Source organism: Eptatretus burgeri, chromosome 3 (assembly GCF_056783735.1).
Source record: "Eptatretus burgeri isolate ZD-2024b chromosome 3, Ebu_testis_v1, whole genome shotgun sequence".
Taxonomy (NCBI): Eukaryota; Metazoa; Chordata; class Myxini; order Myxiniformes; family Myxinidae; genus Eptatretus; species Eptatretus burgeri.
The window spans coordinates 113,085,834-113,108,333 of NC_140963.1; the positions used below are offsets into that span (position 1 = coordinate 113,085,834).

Here is a 22,500-nt window from a genome sequence, read left to right on the forward strand (position 1 = left end):
TTCTCCCTCGATGAATGCCAGGCTTCTGGCAACCGTGTGCTGAGGTGGAAATGCGGTGCTGGTTGTGGTTGTCGTAATGGTGGCATGGCTGGCGTTTTGTGGTGGTCGTGATGGTGGTGTGGTTGGGCGGTTGTGGTTAAGGTAGTTGTTGTGAAGGCAGTTGTGGAGAAGGTGGCTGTGGTTGTTGAGATGTGGTTGGTGGTGGTTGTGGTGGTTGAGAGGCGGTTGGTCCAAAATAAAGACAGCAAAAGAAAAACACTATCTCAAAGATCACAGCCCTGTTACGCGAATAATTTCCGCGAAACAACGGTGGGGAAATCTAAACTGAACACGTACTTATCAACATAACTGATCTAAGGACCTATATGGTGTCCTGAAAATTTCCACAACCGTAACACTACCCCCTCCCCTTTTTACAGACTCGTCCCGAGTCGTCAAGTTTTCGTGTGCCTTCATGTGTAAGTTCTCCCCTTGTACATTTTATCTTCGGATCCCTGAGTGCGACATTTTGTGTATCCGTGTCCCAAAAGTAAATAATCTACGGGCTGAGTAACGAACTAAACAAACTCACTCATGCAGACGACATAACTAATATTGCCAGCGCTACGACAAACATGCAGGGGGAGCAACTCATGTACAATTTACTCTTAACCTTATACATGTTACATTAACCATGGCTCAGGACTGATGGACTCTGTGGGACAAAGGCACATAGCAATGTCAGTATTTTGAGGGTGAGCGCCCCCGCAGCTGAAGGTTGGATGTCTTCGGGGCCTGTTCAAAAGGCCCCGTTGTCTGTCACAAAACCTTTTCATGTCTTCAGCTGCTGAAAGCAACTCACCCCAACACGGCGGCTATGCGCCATGGCTGCCCAAATGCAGTCTCTGGCTCATGAAACAAATGCAGGTATGAACACAAGCCGCACACAGGCTGCACCAACGCAGCCCCCGTGTGCGGTTGCCTGCAGGGCAGTCCCTGCAGAACACTGAATGGGCACTGGCGCAAGCAAACAAAAATGAGTGGTTCACGTGCTGCATCAATGCAGTACCGTGGTGCGGCTGCCTACAGGGCAGTCCCTGCAGCTTGCGCGCTGATCCTGGTGCACATGGTAATGGATGGAGAAATGGGGCAAATGCAAAGAACAAGGGCTAGCAGGCATGGGGTCAAGGCAGAGGCAGGCAGACAAGGCATGGCAAGGCAAGGCCGGCACAGCCCGCTGTAGCAAAACACAGGCCGGCAGGTGAAGCTGGCCGGCCTCTTGTCTCGTTCTGGAGGTGTGTGGAGGGAGTGTGGTGGTGCCGACCGGTCTGGAGGCGGGCTCGGACCTACCCTATTGTCTCCCTCCCAACCTATCGCCTTTGCCTGTCTCTGTCCATACCCACTCCCTTAATTTGCAAAACCCCAACCAATTTAGCCCCATCTTATTTTTATTTACTATTTTATTTTCTTCTATAACTCGTCTCCATGACCCCCATTATAGTCTCTGTCCGGCTAACCTATCGTCATCCTCGCCTACTCCCAACCCCTATGTTCCCTTCCTGGAGGGGAATAAGGGAGAGTCCTGTGTCGAGGCCCCATGAAGCCTCAGAATGGCCTCCTCAGATCTCAGCGATCTTCTTTACCACGGTGAGTCCAGCGGCCCACAACGAGAGCGAAGGGATGGATGGTGCAGAGAGGAACACTTTCCTATCTACCCTAACATTTATTACTCCTAAACTACCCCGGGGCTTTCCAAAAGTGCCTGTCGCTTAAACTATTGGTTCTACCAACCAAGATTCCCATCACCTGTGTTTGTGTCCTCACAAATTTGGGCCATGCCCTCCAATTTTCCATCGTGCCCTCGCACGGTCTCGTGGCTGGGACGCGTGGCTCCCTTGGCAGGAACTACCCTCTGCCGATTCTCCAACGATGGCACCCCCGGGCCCTGCAACTGTCTCCGAGCCTACCAGCTCCCTAAAATTTGGGGAGTGCCCTCCCTGGCTCGTCTCCCTCGATGCTCACGTGGCAGGCTGACAACATGGGCCCCTTCCCCTGGTGCCCATGCCCACGACACTGCCCACGTGGCTATTGGCGCCACGGGGCCCGCATCATGCGGGCCCACCCGTGCCCACTACGCTATCCCGGCCCCCCTTGGGCCCTTGGCCTACCGCGGCCGACTAGCCTGGAGCCCGGGGTACCCACTAAGCGATACTCACCGTTCGCAGCCATGCTCCCAGCCCGTCAACAGGGCTCCTGCACCCCTCCAAACGTGTTTTGAGCCTACATTCCCACCAACAGCAAAACGACCTCCATTTTGTCAATTTGACTAACCCACTAACTCACTTTACACTGACTCCAGGGTCCCTTGAGGGGGAATCACTCCTCCCCCCAATCACTCATCGCACCATGCATACCACATTCACTCCATACACTCAGGCCCGCTGGCCCTCACTCACTCATCATGTTTCCTTCTCCTCAACTCGCATCGCTGAACACTGCCATTCTTCTTCACTAAATCCCTCATCCAACTCGTGCTCCCTCGTCATCCCTTAAACTAGTAGCACATCCTTTTAACTGTACTTAGCTAAGCTACATCCCCTCTACACATTCACAGTCTGAACGTGTCTCTTCAAAAATCCCATACTCCATCCTAAATCTAAACTGACATCCCTCTAACTAATCCATCCCATGGGCCCCATGAGGACTTGTCCCTGCCCCATGAAGCCGGTCTAACTATCAGTAACCCTCCCCCTAACTAGTGCCATCCTGTGCCCCAGCAGGGGGGGGGGTCTTCCACCCCTGCCTAGGCTCTTGTTCACCCGAAACGGGGAGGCTTGCTTTTCTTTTCTTTTTTTTTTCTTTTTCATGCGCACCAGCGTGGCAACTCGCAACCTGCGCTCCTTCCCCGTGATGTCATGGCAGCTGTTCGCGCTTCGCGCACCTCGTCCCTCCTCGGACGGTACCATCCGGCAGGGATTTCCCCTCCTGCCGGATTCCAACCATGCAGCCACGACGTCACCCTGCGCATCCCAAAAGCAAGCCCCCGCGTTTCGAGGGGTTCCCCACACAAGCACATGTCCTCTGCTCGTCGGAGCTGTACAAACACGCTCGCGTGGAGAACCCATCCGGTCCAAATTCACTATCCCAGCCGAGCTTCTGTCCGTCCGCGGGATCGGCTAACATACACTGCGTGCGTTTCCGGACCGGATTTCACTCGCGAAGCGCGCACGCAGCAGCCTCGTGCGTAGCACAGCACGGACCCCGTGCGCGCTGCCTTGCGAATCTGACACGGTCCCCAAAACAGCTACGGCCATTACTCGGCTTTTGTCCTTCATCTGGTCCCGTCGTCGTCGCCATTCAACGCACGCACTCCGGCATGCCATGACGCTCACACACCTTACCATGACACGCGGTTGCGTGTTCCCACATACCGACTGTCATCTCCCTATCATACCGCTCTCTCACACATGCCATTTCACTCACACATTTTGAAACCACACACGCTGTTTCCCTCACACACACTATTCCTTCCACACTCGGTGTTTCCCTCACACACACCTTTTCACTCATGTTCGCCATTTCACTCACACACGCTGTCTCCTTCACACACCGCCTTTCACCCACGCTATGCGCGCGTCTCAGTATGCAATTTGCCACACTCGTGAACACACATACCGGGACAATCACGCTGGGAATTCGTACTATCACAAGGGGTCCCGGGGCCTCCATACCCCCCAAGCTTCGCGTGTACCTGTCCACAGCACTCGCCCGTTCTACCTCGTTAAGCACGACCGGACCCACCTGGTCGTGATCCGCTTCAAGGGAGCATAGCGTCTCCCTCCGTTCCTGAAGGAGGCTATCCTGCTGCTTGCACCGGGCCACCAAACATTCCACCAGCTCCCCGTCATTGTCCCTTGCTAACCCCATGTGTGTGTGTTCGTCTTTCACCCCGTCTTTATCGTGTAGTCTCTCCTCTACTTTTTCTATCTCCCGCATCTCTGTTATTTCTTTTAATTCCTGCGTCTCCCTTTGTTTCTCTGTTAATTCCGTCACCTCCTTCATTACCTCCGTTTCTTCCTGGATCTTCGTCTCTGTTTCCTCTTTCATTTTATTTTATTCAGTCTCGACTTGGTCTATCTCCCGCGTCTCTGGCAATACTTCTATTTCCTTCGTTGTCTCTGTTATTTCCCTCGTCTCCATTTTTATTTGTGTCTCCTTTATCAGGGTTTGCCCTAATTGTTGTTTCATCCGACGAGTGGTGTCAATCAAGTCCTGCACCACTAACATTACTCCTTGTTGTGCTACCAAACATCCCACCTTATTGTGCTGTTCTACTTTCTGGCTCCTTTTGAGTCGTTCTTCCTCTCCGAGCCCCCTTAGCTGTTCGTTATCTTTCCGGAGCTTTTCCATCTCTGTGGACTCAAATTTTGCTCTCTCCTTGAGTTGGTTAACTTCAAACTCGTTTTCTTTGTGTTTTCTATCCCACCATCTCTCATGTTCTTCATTCTCCAATCTCATTGTTTCCTTCATTTTGTTGATTTCCTTTTCCTGCTTCATTCCTTGTTATTTTTGTTTCTTATCCCACTGTCTCGCTTGTTCTTCCTTCTCCAATCTTGTCGTTTCCTTCATTTTGTTGATTTCCTTTTCTTGTTTCATTCCTTGTCCTTTCACCATCTCCACGTACTCCAACCTTGCTTTTTCCTTTTGTTGTTCAATTTTAAATCCATGCTCTGTGTTTTCTATTCCACTGTCTCTCTTGTTCCTCATTCTCCATTCTCATTGTTTCCTTCAATTGGCTGATCTCCCTTTCCTGTTTCTTCGTTCTTCTTCGTTCTTCGTTCTTCTTTCACTATTCTTTCTTGCATCTCATTCTTTAATCTTGCTTCTGCTTCTAACTGCTCGATCTGCACAGTGTGGTTCCTTAACATTTCATTCTCCATTCTCTTTCTTTCCTCTCTCAACATCATCAGCTCGTTTTGTAATCCCATCTCTTTGTTTTGGTGTTTCCATAACTCAGAAGCTTTTTTTTTTAATTCCTCTCTCACCTCCTCACACTCTAACCTTGCTTTGGCTTCTGACTGTTCGATCTGCACAGTGTGGTTCCTTCACGTTTCATTCTCCATTCTTTCTTTTCTCTCTTTACATCCTCAGTTCGTTTTGTAGTTCCCTCTCTCTGTTTTGGTGTTTCCCAAAATATATATATATATATATATATATATATATATATATATATATATATATATATATATATATATGTATATGTATATATATATATATATATATATATATATATATATATATATATATATATATATATATATATATATACACATATACAGTGGGGAGAACAAGTATTTGATACACTGCCGATTTTGCAGGTTTTCCCACTTACAAAGCACGTAGAGGTCTGTAATTTTTATTATAGGTACACTTCAACTGTGAAAGACGGAATCTTAAACAAAAATCCTGAAAATCACATTGTATGATTTTTAAATAATTAATTTGGATTTTATTGCATGAAATAAGTATTTGATCACCTACAAACCATTAAGAATTCCGGCTCTCACAGACCTGTTAGTTTTGTCTTTAAGAAGCCCTCCCATTCTCCACTCATTACCTGTATTAACTGCACCTGTTTGAACTCGTTATCTGCATAAAAGACAGCTGTCCACACTCAATCAATCAGAGTCCAACCTCTCCACAATGGGCAAGACCAGAGAGCTGTCTAAGGACATCAGGGACAAAATTGTAGACTTGCACAAGGCTGGGATGGGCTACAGGACAATAGGCAAGCAGCTTGGTGAGAAGGCAACTACTGTTGGCGCAATTATTAGAAAATGGAAGAAGTTCAAGATAACAGTCAATCTCCCTCGGTCTGGGGCTCCATGCAAGATTTCACCTCGTGGAGCCTCAATGGTCATGAGAAAGGTGAGGGATCAGCCCAGAACTACATGGCAGGACCTGGTCAATGACCTGAAGAGAGCTGGGACCACAGTATCAAAGAAAACCAGAAGTAACACACTACGCCGTCATGGATTAAAATCCTGCAGCGCACGCAAGGTCCTTCTGCTCAAGCCAGCGCATGTCCAGGCCCGTCTGTAGTTTGCCAATGACCATCTGGATGATCCAGAAGAGGAATGGGAGAAGGTCATGTGGTCTGATGAGACCAAAATAGAGCTTTTTGGTTTAAACTCCACTCGCCGTGTTTGGAGGAAGAAGAAGGATGAGTACAACCCCAAGAACACCATCCCAACCGTGAAGCATGGAGGTGGAAACATCATTCTTTGGGGATGCTTTTCTGCAAAGGGGACAGGACGACTGCACCGTATTGAGGGGAGGATGGATGGGGCCATGTATCACGAGATCTTGGCGAACAACCTCCTTCCCTCAACAAGAGCTTTGAAGATGGGGCGTGGCTGGGTCTTCCAGCATGACAACGACCCGAAACACACAGCCAGGGCAACTAAGGAGTGGCTCCGTAAGAAGCATCTCAAGGTCCTGGAGTGGCCTAGCCATTCTCCAGACCTGAACCCAATAGAAAATCTTTGGAGGGAGCTGAAAGTCTGTGTTGCCCAGCGAGAGCCCCGAAACCTGAAGGATCTGGAGAAGATCTGTATGGAGGAGTGGGCCAAAATCCCTGCTGCAGTCTGTGCAAACATGGTTAAGAACTACAGGAAACGTCTGATCTCTGTAATTGCAAACAAAGATTTCTGTACCAAATATTAAGTTCTGCTTTTCTGATGTATCAAATACTTATTTCATGCAATAAAATGCAAATTAATTATTTAAAAATCATACAATGTGATTTTCAGGATTTTTGTTTTAGATTCCGTCTTTCACAGTTGAAGTGTACCTATGATGAAAACTACAGACCTCTACGTGCTTTGTAAGTGGGAAAACCTGCAAAATCGGCAGTGTATCAAATACCTGTTCTCCCCACTGTACATACATACATACACACACACACACACACACACACACACACACACACACACACACACACACGCAGAAGTATTTTTTGTCATGGACATCATTCTCTTTCCAAGCCAAGTGAAAGTGCAGTCTCAGTTGACTAAGCCTTCTCAACAGTGAATGAATAATATACCATATTTTATACGTTGAAAAACCAGACTCTTCTTCTTCATAACTGCATGTCCAATGGTATGCAGGGGTCAGTCGATCATAAGTTTGGTACGATTTACCCAAATCTATCAGGAACTACATGAACAGGCCTGTAACGTTCCATTGGAACTGATGATGGCAGGAATTTGGAAATTGCTCAGGATACCGGTGATTGCTTGTCTTCTGTTCATTGGAAGAGACCAAGAGATATTTAGCATTCACCAGCAATCAACACCAATACTTGGAGAGACCGCATCATGTCCTATCCAAAGGATGGAGTACATTTTGATGCATTGCCCAACTTGTGATGCACAACTCTGACAGTTCAAAGTTGGGGTGAAAATCGAATCCACACGAAACATCTCAAGTGCAAGTGCGCTACTTGTGGACCATCCGAAATCCTGAATAAGGGTTTAGTGCTGGGTGGTGAGGTTGATTAGGTTAGTACTAATGTAATGAAATAAAAGAAAGAAAAAACAAGACATAATGGGGATGGAAAGTCAAGAATGTAAGTTAAGGAAAAGGGGTCGAGTGGAGATACTGACCTCCCCCATTGCGAAAAGCTAGGTAAGGAAACCTCCAAACGTTCCCCAGTCCTACTGCATAGCCCACCATGGACAAGATGAAATCCATCTTGTTGGACCAGTTCCCTCTTGCTTGGTTCTCATCTCCTACATCACTCTGAAAATAAATAACAGTTCGAAAAGAATCAGAATTACTTCCCTTGAAAAATGGTATAAAATACCCACATTATAATGAAATCGAAAGTAATTTTTGTATGATTACCCATCTGCCGTGCAGCAGGAGATGGGGGTTTTGCAAAGGTGTGTGTGTGTGTGTGTGTGTGTGTGTGTGTGTGTGTGTGTGTGTGTGTGTGTGTGTGTGTGTGTGTGTGTGTGTGTGTGTGTGTGTGTGTGTGTGTGTGTGTGTGTGTGTGTGTCTCCAGGCTGAAACGTTTTTAGCATTTGAGCTTTTGTCATGTAATTTTCAACGAACCGTTGTTATGAGAATATGGAGAAATAAGTAATAATTGAGTCAAAATGTCAAAGGATAAAGTCACAGTGAGTACAAATAGGCCTTATATTATTATCCCGTTGCTGAGCATCGCGAGATGGCCATGTTTTGTAATTGCTTCCGTGTTTATTTATCATTTGAGATTTTTTTTTCATAAAATTTTCAAACCTTTATTTTGAGAATGTGGAGAACAAAAATTGATAAACTTTACAATTTTTTTGAGCTATTGTTTTTTTTCAGTTTAGTTTGAGTGCAAAGCAGATGCGGACGGGATTTACATTTTGAGATGCTTTCTGGTTGTACTTGAATTTGGACAAGGAAGTATCTTTTTACTTTTTTCTTAATTATTTTTTTCTTGCAATACATGACAAAAGACCCTCGAATCCACCCGTCCACCCTCCCTGAGTTAGAAAGTAGAGACCCTGGTAATCCTGCTAAAAGATGAAAAATGGTCAATCCTTCTGCAGTCCCAGCAGGTAACCCCGACTGGGAATGATCAATGAAGTTGGTGGAAGCCCTTGGGAAATTTTATTTATTTATTACTCCATATTTGTGAAGTGAGCTGAAGATGAAATTCCAGTATTTTGAAATAAAATGGAGAACAAATTGTACAAAAATAAATATGGTATGACATTGAAGGTTCTCCAACCTGATGTGTTGATGTGGAAATGTTTTAAACAGCCATCTCACGTGAATATTGTGCAGGCCTTAGTTTGTCAGACATGGTGTGGAGGAAGTGCTCTGAAGCCTCCTCCCGAGTCTCTTCCCACATCCTTCTTTATTGGGTTTGTATTTGTAATCCAAGACGTCGATCTGCCCCACCACCAGAAGTTCAACTTAGGGGATGTGTCCATCCAGGTAATCCTGTTGTGATCTCAAAAAGTCCAGCAGTGAGGACCATCCATGTACAAGGTATTTTGGGTTTTTTTTTTTAATTTAAATTCGGAAAGCTTTATATATTTGCGAATCATTTGCTGTGGTGTCTTATCATAGTCATATTGTCTTTGTCGACTTGAGCAAGATCAAACAACTACAAGATCTGTGACAGCTCCTGGTCCGACTCCTGTTTCAAGCAGTGACATCGTTACAAGTGGTGCTGAGGTCCGTGACTTGCGATGCACCACTGCGATCATTACTTGGAGATCAAAGAATCTAATGAGGAGAGCTATTCTCTGTTTGGAATAAACAAACATTTCATGTCACACTTGTACAAAAGACCTTCATTAGCCAGGCACTCTGACATGCTCGGAGGATGCGTTGTGGACAGTGTTATACGACCACAGTGTCCTCATCCACCACTTCCCATACTTACGCATTTTGTGACAATGATTCAGCCAATAGAATCTTCTCGTTCATAAGTCAATGCAGCCTGATTGCCTCTTCGATGGTGTGCAAGCATGTTGCAGTGTAGAAACGCCATTGTCTAAATAAGCTTACTTTTCACTCGCTTACCTGAAGCATCAAAAATGACTGCAATTCATTTGGACGACAGATGTGATATCAAATGTTTGTTTATTATTTTTTTTTAGGTTTCCATGTCATTGATTCCATAAAACTATTCCTGCCCAATGATCATGTTGTCATGGTTCTGTTGAATGACTAAAAGCAAATTGATTTTTAATAATTGTTTAGAGTGGTGGTACATAGAGATGCCGGTGGGATGGCAACAGTGACTCTTTTAATGCGGTAACTTGGGCATTTCGATCAGTGATATTATTTATAAATACAGAACTGCCAAATAGATGTTAGGAATTCAATACACCCAAAACACAAAAAGGTTATGGTGTTTTGTGTTTATTGAATATCGAGCATCTATTGGACTTTTCTGCATTTATAACAATATGACAACCTCAAAAAGTTTGCTGTTGGCTTCACGGTTAAGGTGGCTGGCGTAAGTTCTTAGGGTTTTGAGTTTGAAGCCCTCTCGTGTCGTTGAAATATTATTTATAAATACAGAACTGCCAAATAGATGTTAGGAATTCAATACACCCAAAACACAAAAAGGTTATGGTGTTTTGTGTTTATTGAATATCGAGCATCTATTGGACTTTTCTGTATTTATAACAATATGACAACCTCAAAAAAGTTTGCTGTTGGCTTCACGGTTAAGGTGGCTGGCCTAAGTTATTAGGGTTTTGAGTTTGAAGCCCTCTCGTGTCGTTGAAATAACATGTGGGTTGACTTAGCCTATCATCCTTATGAGGTTGGCAAAATGAGTACCAGCTTACTGGAAATGGGCACTGCCTCAGCGGCACAGCCACGCTTTCAGAAAATGATGCAACCAGCGGCCACAGGCTGCATGCAAGACAACAACAGCAACCTCAAAAAAAAAATCGCTTCCCTGATGAATGAGAACCAATAGCAGGGGAATAAAAATGAAGAATCGTCAGTGGTCGTGTCATGTATGAAGACGAGACCGCCCCAAACAACACTTGCCACTTACACCTGGGGTAAACTCCAGGTAAACCAAACCCCCAGCCCCATATATATTGTGTTGGAAGAGTCACAACAACAAAAAACATTTTGCTGCAAAACAGATCAGAAATGCAATTGGATAAGGAAGTCTGCTAGCCCTTCACACACACACACACACACACACACACACACACACACACACACACACACACACACACACACACACACACACACACACACACACACACACACACACACACACACACACACACACTTTAGAATTCACAGCTGTAATGAATATTGAGTATGGTGCATTACACGTCATCCATCATCTCACCATCTTACGAGTCATGATGTTCGATAATATGGTCACGCTGCCTCGGGCACCCATCAAGGTGGTATTTCCTCCATGCCATGCCTCACCACCTTCACGCCATGACACGATGCTTGCTTTCTGTCGGCAAGATCCTCTATGCCCATCGGTTGGAGCACAGTCCTCTGAGAACGTGACCGGATGTGCCATATCATGATGAAGGTGGCTGGCAGAGCCATCACTGTCAAGCATACAAGATGATGTGCTGCTTTTTGGACCGTCAGGGTTAGGATTGAAGGTATTAGATGGACCTCTTTCTTCATCTGTCCCCAACATCTCTGGGTTACGCTAGACCTGCTCAAAGACAAATAGTAAGGGGACAAAGGGCAATTCAGCAAGTGAGGTTAAGGTCCTCCAAACAAAACTGGTCCATACATTTTATTATTGTTGTGTTTTTTTGTATACAGCATCAAGGCTCTTGGAAGGGCTAGAACTCTGAAAGTATCAGGATACAATGGAAAGGAATAGTAGGGGAGGTGGGGGGGGGGGGAGTTGAGTAAACATCAATAGCAGAGTTGAAAGATAGAGGGCTACTTGAACAAACAATGGGGAGTAATGAGGGGTAGGAAAGGATGCAGGTGGTGGACAACATGGATACTATCAGGAAGGAAAAACTGGATACATGAGGGTGAGTAGGGCAGAGGTTTAAGGAGGTATAAAATATTTTAGTGGACTCGGAGTTCGGGGATTACCAGTTTTGGTTCCTCCTGAATGCCCAGCCCTGTAGGCTGACATGCTGCAGATAACTCTGCACCCAGAGGGAACTATGAATGTCAATTAACTTGTCAACTCTCACAGGGTTCCCCATCTGATACTGTTTACCTGAAGAGCTGACTCGATCAATTGAGGTCCGTGCCCTCAGCATGCACCTGGACTATTGCCAAGCCAAACAGTGAGTGCACACTGGCTAAGGAGAGCAAATCACATGGGGTAAAACTTCCCGTCTACCAATAATGTGGACTGTGCTGGACCAATAGAGGAAAGGACACTACGAACAGGTTGAACTGAACAATTAACATGGGTTTATTTACAAGGAAGCATGAGGAAAAGCATGGGGCACAATGTAGATGAAGGGTTTATTCGCAGGGATATTCCTACAGCAGGGACATACAGTATTCATTTGGTGCAACAAAAGACATACAGTGACACAGAATCATGCAATCAAGGGATAAAGAGCAGAACTGACCCAAACTATTTATCTTAGACAGTCATACTTAGATTAACATGACAGACGCCAACAGAATCATTCTGTGGACGGGTAGATGAGCAAGAGAGATAAGAAAAGCTGAGGCATTGGCAACCTCTGGCTTACCCAGCACAAACACGTGGGCACATGCGAGTTCAAAGTGTAGGGAAGACTAGGGTGGGGGGAAATGAACAGCAAAGAGGATGTGTGGGTGTGTGGTGAAGAGGAGTGGGTGGGGTGCGGTGTCGGTGCTTCGAGTGAGAAAGACAGGGTGTGAGTCGGTGATCACTCCAAAAAGAATGGTTGTTTGGGCTTTGCCCTCACTGATGGCTCTTTGTGCGTCCACAGTAGACAAGTCAGAAAAAAGTGAGAAAGAACACATCAGAATTAGAATTTCCTATCGTGTGTGATTGTTGATTTTGCCACTCTCCAAAAACTGCGCTCCTATTGGATGGCGCTTCGTCCGCTCGCTTCCTCGGCATTCCATTCCTAACCCTTCAGCTTCAACAACTTTTGCAGCAATCACCAACTCCATCAATCAACTCCGTCGATCAACAACTCAACAACCACCACATGAGCTCTTTTCTTCAGCGACTAGCTCCGATAATTAAGGGCCTACAGAGGGGTGGAGTTTGACGGTTGTCAAAGGTGAATCTCCACCTCGTGTAGGTGCGGTTCCCGGGAGCACAGGTCATGTGCCACCCTCTTTCTTCCGAGTGTGTCGTGCGCATTGGTTGAGATGTGCTTTGGGGTGACGTCACCCTCCCCGTGAGGTTTCTGATTTGGAATCGCTTCCACTTGTCCTCTGAACATGCCATGCACATAAGCTCCCAACTCAACATGAGGCCGAAGTGTGGTGGCCCCATCTGTTGCTCGAACGCCCAGTAAGGGTGCAGATGTCTTGCTGGATAGCAAGGCGGTCACTGCTGATAGAGGAATGTAATGCAACGGTAAGCGCACATTTGCACCTTGGTGTAAAGGCTTTGTTTGTGGCGTTGCCAGGCTTGGATATGAGCGTGCACCGAAGGTATCCATGGGCAAGGTGAGATGATGATCCTGAGGAGTAGGAAAGTGGTTTGCAGTGGTGAGGCATATGATGTTGGTGTGGTTGTGGAGTCAAAGTGTCGTTGTTGGGTAATAGCAATTTGGACGATGGAAGAAGGTTGGAAGGTGAGCTTGAATGGTGGTGTTGAATGGAAATAAAGTCCGGTGTGGGTCTGAAGCAGGCAGGATGGTTATCTCTGACATGTGGGAGAAATGTAGTGAAGAAGGCTATTGTGGTTGAAATGGCAGTTTGGTTTAGGCGTGCAGATTCAAACGGGGCTTTGTCATGCACATGCAAGTTAGGCTGCTAGCAGCGAGTGTTCGGTCATGTGAGTAGAAGATCGTGTACAGAGAATATGAGGAAAGAATAGGGGAAAACAGAACTAATCACTCACAATGCATATTCCCTTTGTAACACATTAGACACAATGGGAGGACCCTATGGGGACCATGTAAAAATGAAATATCTGACTCATGAACCAGTGCTGTATGATGTGTGCCATTGCCCTGGGGTCTCGGTTCCCAGATTGGTCACAATATCATGGTTTTGGATGGGTGGGTGATCTGAGATGGTGGTGAACAGCTGTCTTGAAAATCTTGAGGAAAGAATGAGAATGAAGGGAATGTGGAAGTTGATTCCATATGCAAGAAAAAAAAGAGGAACAAATGAGTGGAGGTGTGCAGTGATCCTGGATTTTGGGAGTTTCTCCAGAAAGGTGGTATAACCGTAGAAGATAGAGACCACCGACCTATCTGCGATAGTCCCATCGACTCAGCTTCATCATGAGAGATTCCAATATTTAATTGTTTTGGTATCAAATCATTGACTTTAAACACAATAACGTACACTGCTCTTGAAATTACTTAAAAGTTTGGCTCTACAACTTAGCCATGTGATACAATGTGGAAAACCAACCAAAGTCAGAATCCAAATCGGCATCCTTAAGAGATTTGGATACAAGTGTGTAGACAGCCCCCCCTCCCCCCTTTCACAGCTGCCATCGTTTTAGTCGCCTCGAGCCACATTTCATGAAAATCTCCACCTCCAGCAAGCCGTCAGGCTCTAGTGCCTCCAATTTGCCTCAACCTTTGTCCTATGTCCTACTCTCCGTAGCAAGGTTACATCACGTTATGCTCGAAATTAATTGAGAGATCATACCGTCCATTTTCAAACTGGAATTAAACAATGAGTTATCATTTTATACTTTATAATGGTGTAACGAGGAACACCGAACACTGCAATGCAATTTGCAGATCCCGTGGTGTTCAGTCAACCAGAGTATTATCAGGTCTTCAATCGAAGGTCCATCACCGAACCTGCTTTACAAATGAGCCGCCTTGTTAATAGGCATAGCGTGACGAATACTACTTCACTGGTTTACAAAAATAATGAGACCATTTTGAACCTCTGTTTTGATGAAGGCTTGAAGAATTGCGAGATGTGGATGAAGGAGAAGAAATAAAAGAAGATGATGCTCGTTGCAGAAGAAAAAAGCAGAAACAATGACAATGGTGGATCCCAATCCTGGAAGTTTAAATGCCAGTGGTGGAATAATTTGGCCATTTTTTAAATCCAGAGACGAATATATGAACAGATTAGTTGTGAGTGAACATATAGTTACAGCAACAATGGTTATGCTGGCTCCATAAGGATGGGCTGTCGAACCCCCTATGTTTACTTCCCTAGCCAATCACTGGAAAAGGGAGAATCCCTGGAGTTTCAAGGCCTATCTCTCACAGCCAGTCATGTTTCATATCACTTGCTTCTCACCCACCACAGCCAGGTTGATGGCATCTCAGTTTTATAATCACTTCATTTCTGGCCTCTCTTCCCTTTGTCCGTCATTACCACCCCCCTCCCATTCAAATTGGTTCACACATGCTATTCCAGAAACTAGGACGTGGCTTCCTCCCCCAAGTCTTTTCTCATTTGTGGAACTTCCACCGTCCTTCATTCGTGTCGCCAAGCCACTTGGTGGTGGTGTGTCCACGACTTTGGTCTGCCTATTCCCTTGCCAGAGGAGAGGAGTATATAACATATGGGTCTGTTTGTTACTTGGCAAGAAAAAAATATTTTGACAAGTATGTTGATCGCTTCCGTTTGTCCGCTCACCTTTAATCGCCTACAGGTCACAATTTTAAACCGATCTTCACAAAACTTCACCAAATGATGAAGTTGGTGGGCCGACAGAATCCTATTTATTTTTTGAGATCAAAACCTCATCATTTGAGCCAAAGGTCAACAACTTTTTTAAATTTCAAAAAACCCTCAATTTTCATCCGATCGACTTCAAACTTGAAGAAGATTCGCATATCAGGTCACTAAATTCAACCACCATCTATGTTTGAGGTCAACATTGGCCAAATTTCTAAAATTGGCAATTTCCATCCGATTGACTTGAAATTTGAAGATTTGCATATCAGCTCAGTTAATTCAATCACCAACTATTTATGAGGTCAACATCGGCCAAAAACGTCAACATCGGGCAAAGGTCAACAACTTAGGTGCAATTTCTAAAATCCTCAATTTTCATCCGATTGACTTGAAATTTGAACATGATTTGCATATGAGGTCACTGAATTCAACAAATTGTTTTTGAGGTCAACTCAGGCCAAAAGGTCAACATAGGCCAAATTTCTAAAATTGTCAATTTTCATTCCATTGACTTGAAATTTGAACATGATTTGCATATCAGGTCAATTACTTCAACCACCAATTACTTTTACTATCAAAAGGTCAACATAGGCATCATTTCTAAAATTGAGAGATAGGGCCAATATATATATATATATATATATATATATATATATATATTTATATATATATATATATATATATATATATATATATATATTTCAAAAAGTTGTGAACGAGTTATGACACAACAAGGAAAATGAGTTGATTCGGTGACCAGAAGAAGCCGATTTGATGAGTTGGTCAGGTCAGATCCAGCCCATCAGTGGGATGTAAAACGTAAACTGTTCAGCTTGTTAGAGATATTTGCTCTACTGAGTGCCATTCTACTTTGTTCTGTTTTTGCCAAGTGTCGCTCTATGAGTGATTTTTCATTTGTTTGTCATCTCTCAGTCTGTCCGCACATAATATGCTGGCACAAGCCAAAAACACAACCTGGTCATAGCCAGTTTTACTCGTTATCCTTTTTCAACAGAGTACCGAGCTATAAAGTATGCACAATTAGAATGTGAGTATGTCGATGAAGTATGTCTTATAAAACCACACAAAAGTCCTGGCGAAGGTCTGCAACTGCCATTTCACTCCTCCACCTTATTTGACTTCTGTAGTTAAATAACACCTGACCTTATTTACAGCTTTCAATCGCATTGTTCAAACCAGTGCATCACAGAATGTCCCAAGGATCATTCGTTGTTCGCTGAAGATAACATCTGTGTATTATTCTATCAAGCTGGAGCATCTTCTTATTGGAAGTCAAGGACCATATCAGAGAAACCCTGGGGCTTTTGAAACCAATGGTGGGAAAAGCCATAGGAGGGAATTGAGTTTCTTTATGGAGAGTTGTTCAAACATTTCACATCATTTTCTACCTTGCCTGTAAAAGGCACAAAATATTTCACAGAAAGCACCAAAGACTTTCAGAAAAGGGCCATGAATGAATCGTATCTCTTCAGGTTGTACTCTGCATGAGGAATGATGCGTTCCGCTACCGAAAGTGGACGGAGGATATGTTTTCACCCCATTTGTCTGTCTGTGAGCAGGGTATCTCAAAAAGTTTTGTACGGATTCAGATGAAACTTTGTGAACAGGTTGGGTGTATGAAAATGACGAATCGACTTGATTTTGGTGAAGATTCAGATCTGTAGACTAGAATTTTTTTTAAGTGTTTCTTCACCATTGAGAGATACGGCCAAAATCGATATATAGCATAATATCTCAAAATTCTGTGTACAGATTCATACGAAACTTGGTGTATGAGTTGGGAAGGTGAAAAGACCAAGCTGACTAGTTTTTGTTTGAGGTCTGGATGCAGATCTGGCCTGTCAGTCTGATACAAAATGTAAAATGTTCAGCCTTGCAAAGGTATGCATTCTTCCGAGTGCTGCTTTAGTTCATTTATGTTAACTGAATACATGGTGTGTGTCTTTGCATTTACATGTATGAGTGTGTTTCTCAAATTTAATTTTAATTCCACATTTCCAACTACAGGGCATTGTAAAAGCTTCTCAAGAACTCCAATGATACAGCGTTTTGGTGAATTTGCTGAATGTGACTGGGAAGCTCTACAATGTTTGACTGTTGTGTTATGAGGGCCCTTTCGCTTATAGTATAAATGTTATCATGCTTGTGTAAAATGTCATCATGTAATGCTCATTTCCTTTCTTTCTAATTGTCACATGCACAGGAGGGGCTTTTCTGGTGTGTCCTAAAACCGTCGCAACAAAAAGATGTATTCATCCCTCCTCATCCCTGTCCCCCTCTCATAAATATCAGCCTTTATAAAGAATTAGGTCACTGGTTTCACCATGCATGTTTCGTTACTGCATATGTTTATTCACAATTTCAGTTATCAGGAAGCTTTGACAGAAGTTAGCAGGGAATCCGCTGTGAGGTGTTTATCAGTTCCATCGTTAAACATGAGGAATAAGTCTGCATGCCAATTCCATGAGGGAACATGAAGATCAACTTGCTATTCCATCAAAAACAAGGACAAATGTGTCCAAGAGCAGCGTCCTAAATGTTTTGTCGGTTTAAAAAAGAAATAAATGAGATAAAAAAAACAACTTCCGATATTTCGTCACGTGCCTTGATTAAGCCAATAGCGAGACCCGTCATAGTGTATTTACGTATTTACGAAATAAATAATATATTGACGAATTTACAATACATTAAATGGAATAATCTTTAAATAGTAACATGAACTTTTGGAAACTTTAAAGCAAATGTCCGAATATATTTAAAAGTTCATGATAGACGCTCTCAAAAGGCACCCTCAATGCGACGATGTGTACAGGTGCTTAGTATTGAAGGAGATCCGGATCATGCCATTAAAGAGCCGAGTCCTAATATAAAGGTTTTGTCTTCACTAGAAGAAGAAGAAGAACGACGCCGAGTGTTCTTAGAGCAGCGTTCACTATGCGAGATGCTGCTAAAAATCTGAAGCTTAACTTGTTATTCCATGAGCATATAGCATGAAGAATTACTCAGTATACAATCGATGAACATGAATATTAACTCGGTATCCCATCGATGAACATGAAAAATAACTCAGTATCCCATCTATGAACATGAATAATAACTCGGTATCCCACCGATAACCATGAACATTAACTCGGTATCCCACCGATAACCATGAACATTAACTCGGTATCCCACCGATAACCGTGAACATTAACTCGGTATCCCATCGATGAACATGAAAATTAACTCGGTGTTCTATCGATGAACATGAACATTAACTCAGTGTCCCATCGATGAACATGAATATTAACTCAGTATCCCATCGATGAACATGAACAATAACTCAGTATCCCATCGATGAACATGAACATTAACTCGGTATCCCATCGATGAACATGAACATTAACTCGGTATCCCACCGATAACCATGAACATTAACTCGGTATCCCATCGATGAACATGAAAATTAACTCGGTGTTCTATCGATGAACATGAACATTAACTCGGTGTTCTATCGATGAACATGAACATTAACTCGGTATCCCAACGATGAACATGAACATTAACTCAGTATCCCACCGATAACCATGAACATTAACTCGGTATCCCATCGATGAACATGAAAATTAACTCGGTGTTCTATCGATGAACATGAACATTAACTCAGTATCCCACCGATGAACATGAAAATTAACTCGGTGTTCTATCGATGAACATGAACATTAACTCAGTATCCCATCGATGAACATGAACAATAACTCAGTATCCCATCGATGAACATGAACATTAACTCGGTATCCCATCGATGAACATGAACATTAACTCGGTATCCCACCGATAACCATGAACATTAACTCGGTATCCCATCGATGAACATGAAAATTAACTCGGTGTTCTATCGATGAACATGAACATTAACTCGGTGTTCTATCGATGAACATGAACATTAACTCGGTGTTCTATCGATGAACATGAACATTAACTCGGTATCCCAACGATGAACATGAACATTAACTCGGTGTTCTATCGATGAACATGAACATTAACTCAGTGTTCTATCGATGAACATGAACATGAATTCGGTGTTCTATCGATGAACATGAACAATAACAAGGTATCCCACAGATGGGAAGCACTAAACAATCAAAGATTAACTCCTGTATTCAAGAACTAAATGATCAAAGATTAACTCCTGTATTCAAGCACAAAACGCTCAAAGATTAACTCATATTCAAGAACTAAACGATCAAAGATTAACTCCTATATTCAAGCACAAAACGATCAAAGATTAACTCATATTCAAGAACTAAACTATCAAAGATTAACTCATATTCAAGAACGAAACGATCAAAGATTAACTCCTGTATTGAACAACTAAACGATCAAAGATTAAGTCCTGTATTCAAGAACTAAACAATCACAGAGTAACTCCTGTATTCAAGAACTAAACAAACAAAGATTAACTCCTATATTCAAACAAAAAACAAACAAAGATTAACTCATATATTCAAACACAAAACAAACAAAGATTAACTCCTATATTCAAACACAAAACAAACAAAAATTAACTCCTATATTCAAACACAAAACAAACAAAGATTAACTCCTATATTCAAACACAAAGCAAACAAAAATTAACTACTATATTCAGACACAAAACAAACAAAGATTAACTCCTATATTCAAACACAAAACAAACAAGCAGTCATAGACTGGTACTTACGAAATTGTCAACTTGACCTCTGACATTGTCGAATGAAAGCTGTCTCTGGAGAAGGTAGCGACGCAAACCAGAAGTTTCTATGATGATTCTGTACCAAACCATTAAAAATCGTTTCGTTGACCGAAGCAGAAATCTGCATTTCTCCACGCAATTATTTAATATTATTTTATCAAAGTCACAAAACCGTAATATTCGGCCATCCACCAACAATCTTTACTCAATCCAACGGCTTAGCGAGTCAGGCATGCGAGGATAACCTTTATTGGGATAAAAATGACTCTTAAACACCATCTTTATCGAAAACACCGTCAACGCGCACACGGAAAACCATTACGTGACTTAACGCCGCCTCTGCTCGAGCGCGCTGCACCACGTGATGACCCGTGACGCGGCGAGTGAAAATTTTTTATACAATTTTAAAACGTCTCCAAAACATCCAATTTTTACCAGAATTTCGACAACCGAGTGTTAAGCATCCTAAGCGATCGCAAAAACCGAAGACAAAATTAAAATCAAAGTTAAAACGAACTTGTAACATCGACTAAAGCAAAAATACTCCATTTCTCCACATGAATTTACGGAATTATGTTTGACCTCACTGTGACCTTGACCTTTGTCCAATTTTGACCAAAATCTCATCAGCGCTAGCCATCACCCTCCTGAATCATGTGGTGTAATTTGATATTGGTAGCTTCTTCTGTTGAAGTTATCTGTACCAAACCATCAAAAATCGAATATTTGACCTCACTGTGACCTTGACCTTTGACCGATTTGACCAAAATCTAATCAGCACAAGCCATCACCCTCCTGAATCACGTGGTGTAATTTGACATTGGTAGCTTCTTCCGTTCTCGAGTTATCGTGCCTACAAACAAACACACAAACACACACACACACACACACACACACACACACACACACACACACACACACACACACACACACAAACACACACACACACACACACACACACACACACACACACAAACAAACACACAAACAAAGGACGGAAGTCATCAATATACTTACGAAATCTTTACATTTCGTAAATAACAAAGATTAACTCCTATATTCAAACACAAAACAAACAAAGATTAACTCCTATATTCAAACAAAAAAACAAACAAAGATTAACTCCTATATTCAAACACAAAACAAACAAAGATTAACTCCTATATTCAAACAAAAAAACAAACAAAGATTAACTCCAATATTCAAACATAAAACAAACAAAGATTAACTCCTATATTCAAACAAAAAACAAACAAAGATTAACTCCTATATTCAAACACAAAACAAACAAAGATTAACTCCTGTATTCAAACACAAAACAAAGGAAGATTAAATTCTATATTCAAACACAAAACAATCAAAGATTAACTCCTATATTCAAACACAAAACAAACAAAGATTAACTCCTATATTCAAACACAAAACAAAGATTAACTCCTTTATTCCAACACAAAACAAACAAAGATTAACTCCTATATTCAAACACAAAACAAACAAAGATTAACTCCTATATTCAAACACAAAACAAACAAAGATTAACTCCTGTATTCAAACACAAAACAAACAAAGATTAACTCCTATATTCAAACACAAAACAAACAAAGATTAACTCCTATATTCAAACACAAAACAAACAAAGATTAAATTCTATAATCAAACACAAAACAAACAAAGATTAACTCCTACATTCAAACACAAAACAAACAAAGATTAACTCCTATATTCAAACACAAAACAAACAAAGATTAACTCTGATATTCAAACACAAAACAAACAAGCAGTCATAGACTGGTACTTACGAAATCGTCAACTTGACCTCTGACCTTGTCTAATAAAAGCTGTCTCCAGAGAAGGTAGCGAGCAAACCAGAAGTTTCAACGATGATTCTAGACCAAACCATCAAAAATCGTAACGTTGACCGAAGCAGAAATCTCCATTTCTCCACGCAATTATTTAATATTATTTTATCAATGTCACAAAACCGTAATATTCGGCCATCCACCAACAATCTTTACATAATCCGACGGCTTTGCGAGTCAGGCATGCGATGATAACCTTTATTGGGATAAAAAAATGACTTTTAAACACCATCTTTATCAAAAACACCGTCAGCGCGCAAACGGAAAACCATTACGTGACTTAACGCCACCTCTGCTCGAGCGCTGCACCACGTGACGACCCATGACGCGGCGAGTGAAATATTTTTTATACAATCTTAAAACGTCTCCAAAACATCCGATTTTTGCCAGAATTTCGACAACCGGGTGTTAAGCGTCCTAAGCGATCGCAAAAACCGAAGACAAAATTAAAATCGAAGTTAAAACGAACTTGTAACGTCGACCAAACCAAAAATACTCCATTTCTCCACATGAATTTACGGAATTATGTTTTGACCTCACTGTGACCTTGACCTTTGACCGATTTTGACCAAAATCTAATCAGCGCTAGCCATCACTCTCCTGAATCACGTGGTGTAA

At 42.6% G+C, this 22,500-nt stretch overlaps 1 protein-coding gene across 1 annotated transcript in view; it reads right to left on the bottom strand.

The window, feature by feature from the left end:
• Positions 1–22,500, bottom strand: part of SLC6A5 (solute carrier family 6 member 5) — a 133,673-nt gene that overhangs the window by 46,358 nt on the left and 64,815 nt on the right. Inside the window, exons 2-3 of the mRNA XM_085875154.1 lie at positions 10,868–11,197; positions 7,647–7,782 (exon numbers count right to left, since the gene is read on the bottom strand). Coding sequence (XP_085731280.1) covers positions 7,647–7,782; positions 10,868–11,179 — 448 coding nt within the window. The 5' untranslated portion in view covers positions 11,180–11,197. The remainder of the gene's footprint in view (positions 1–7,646; positions 7,783–10,867; positions 11,198–22,500) is intronic.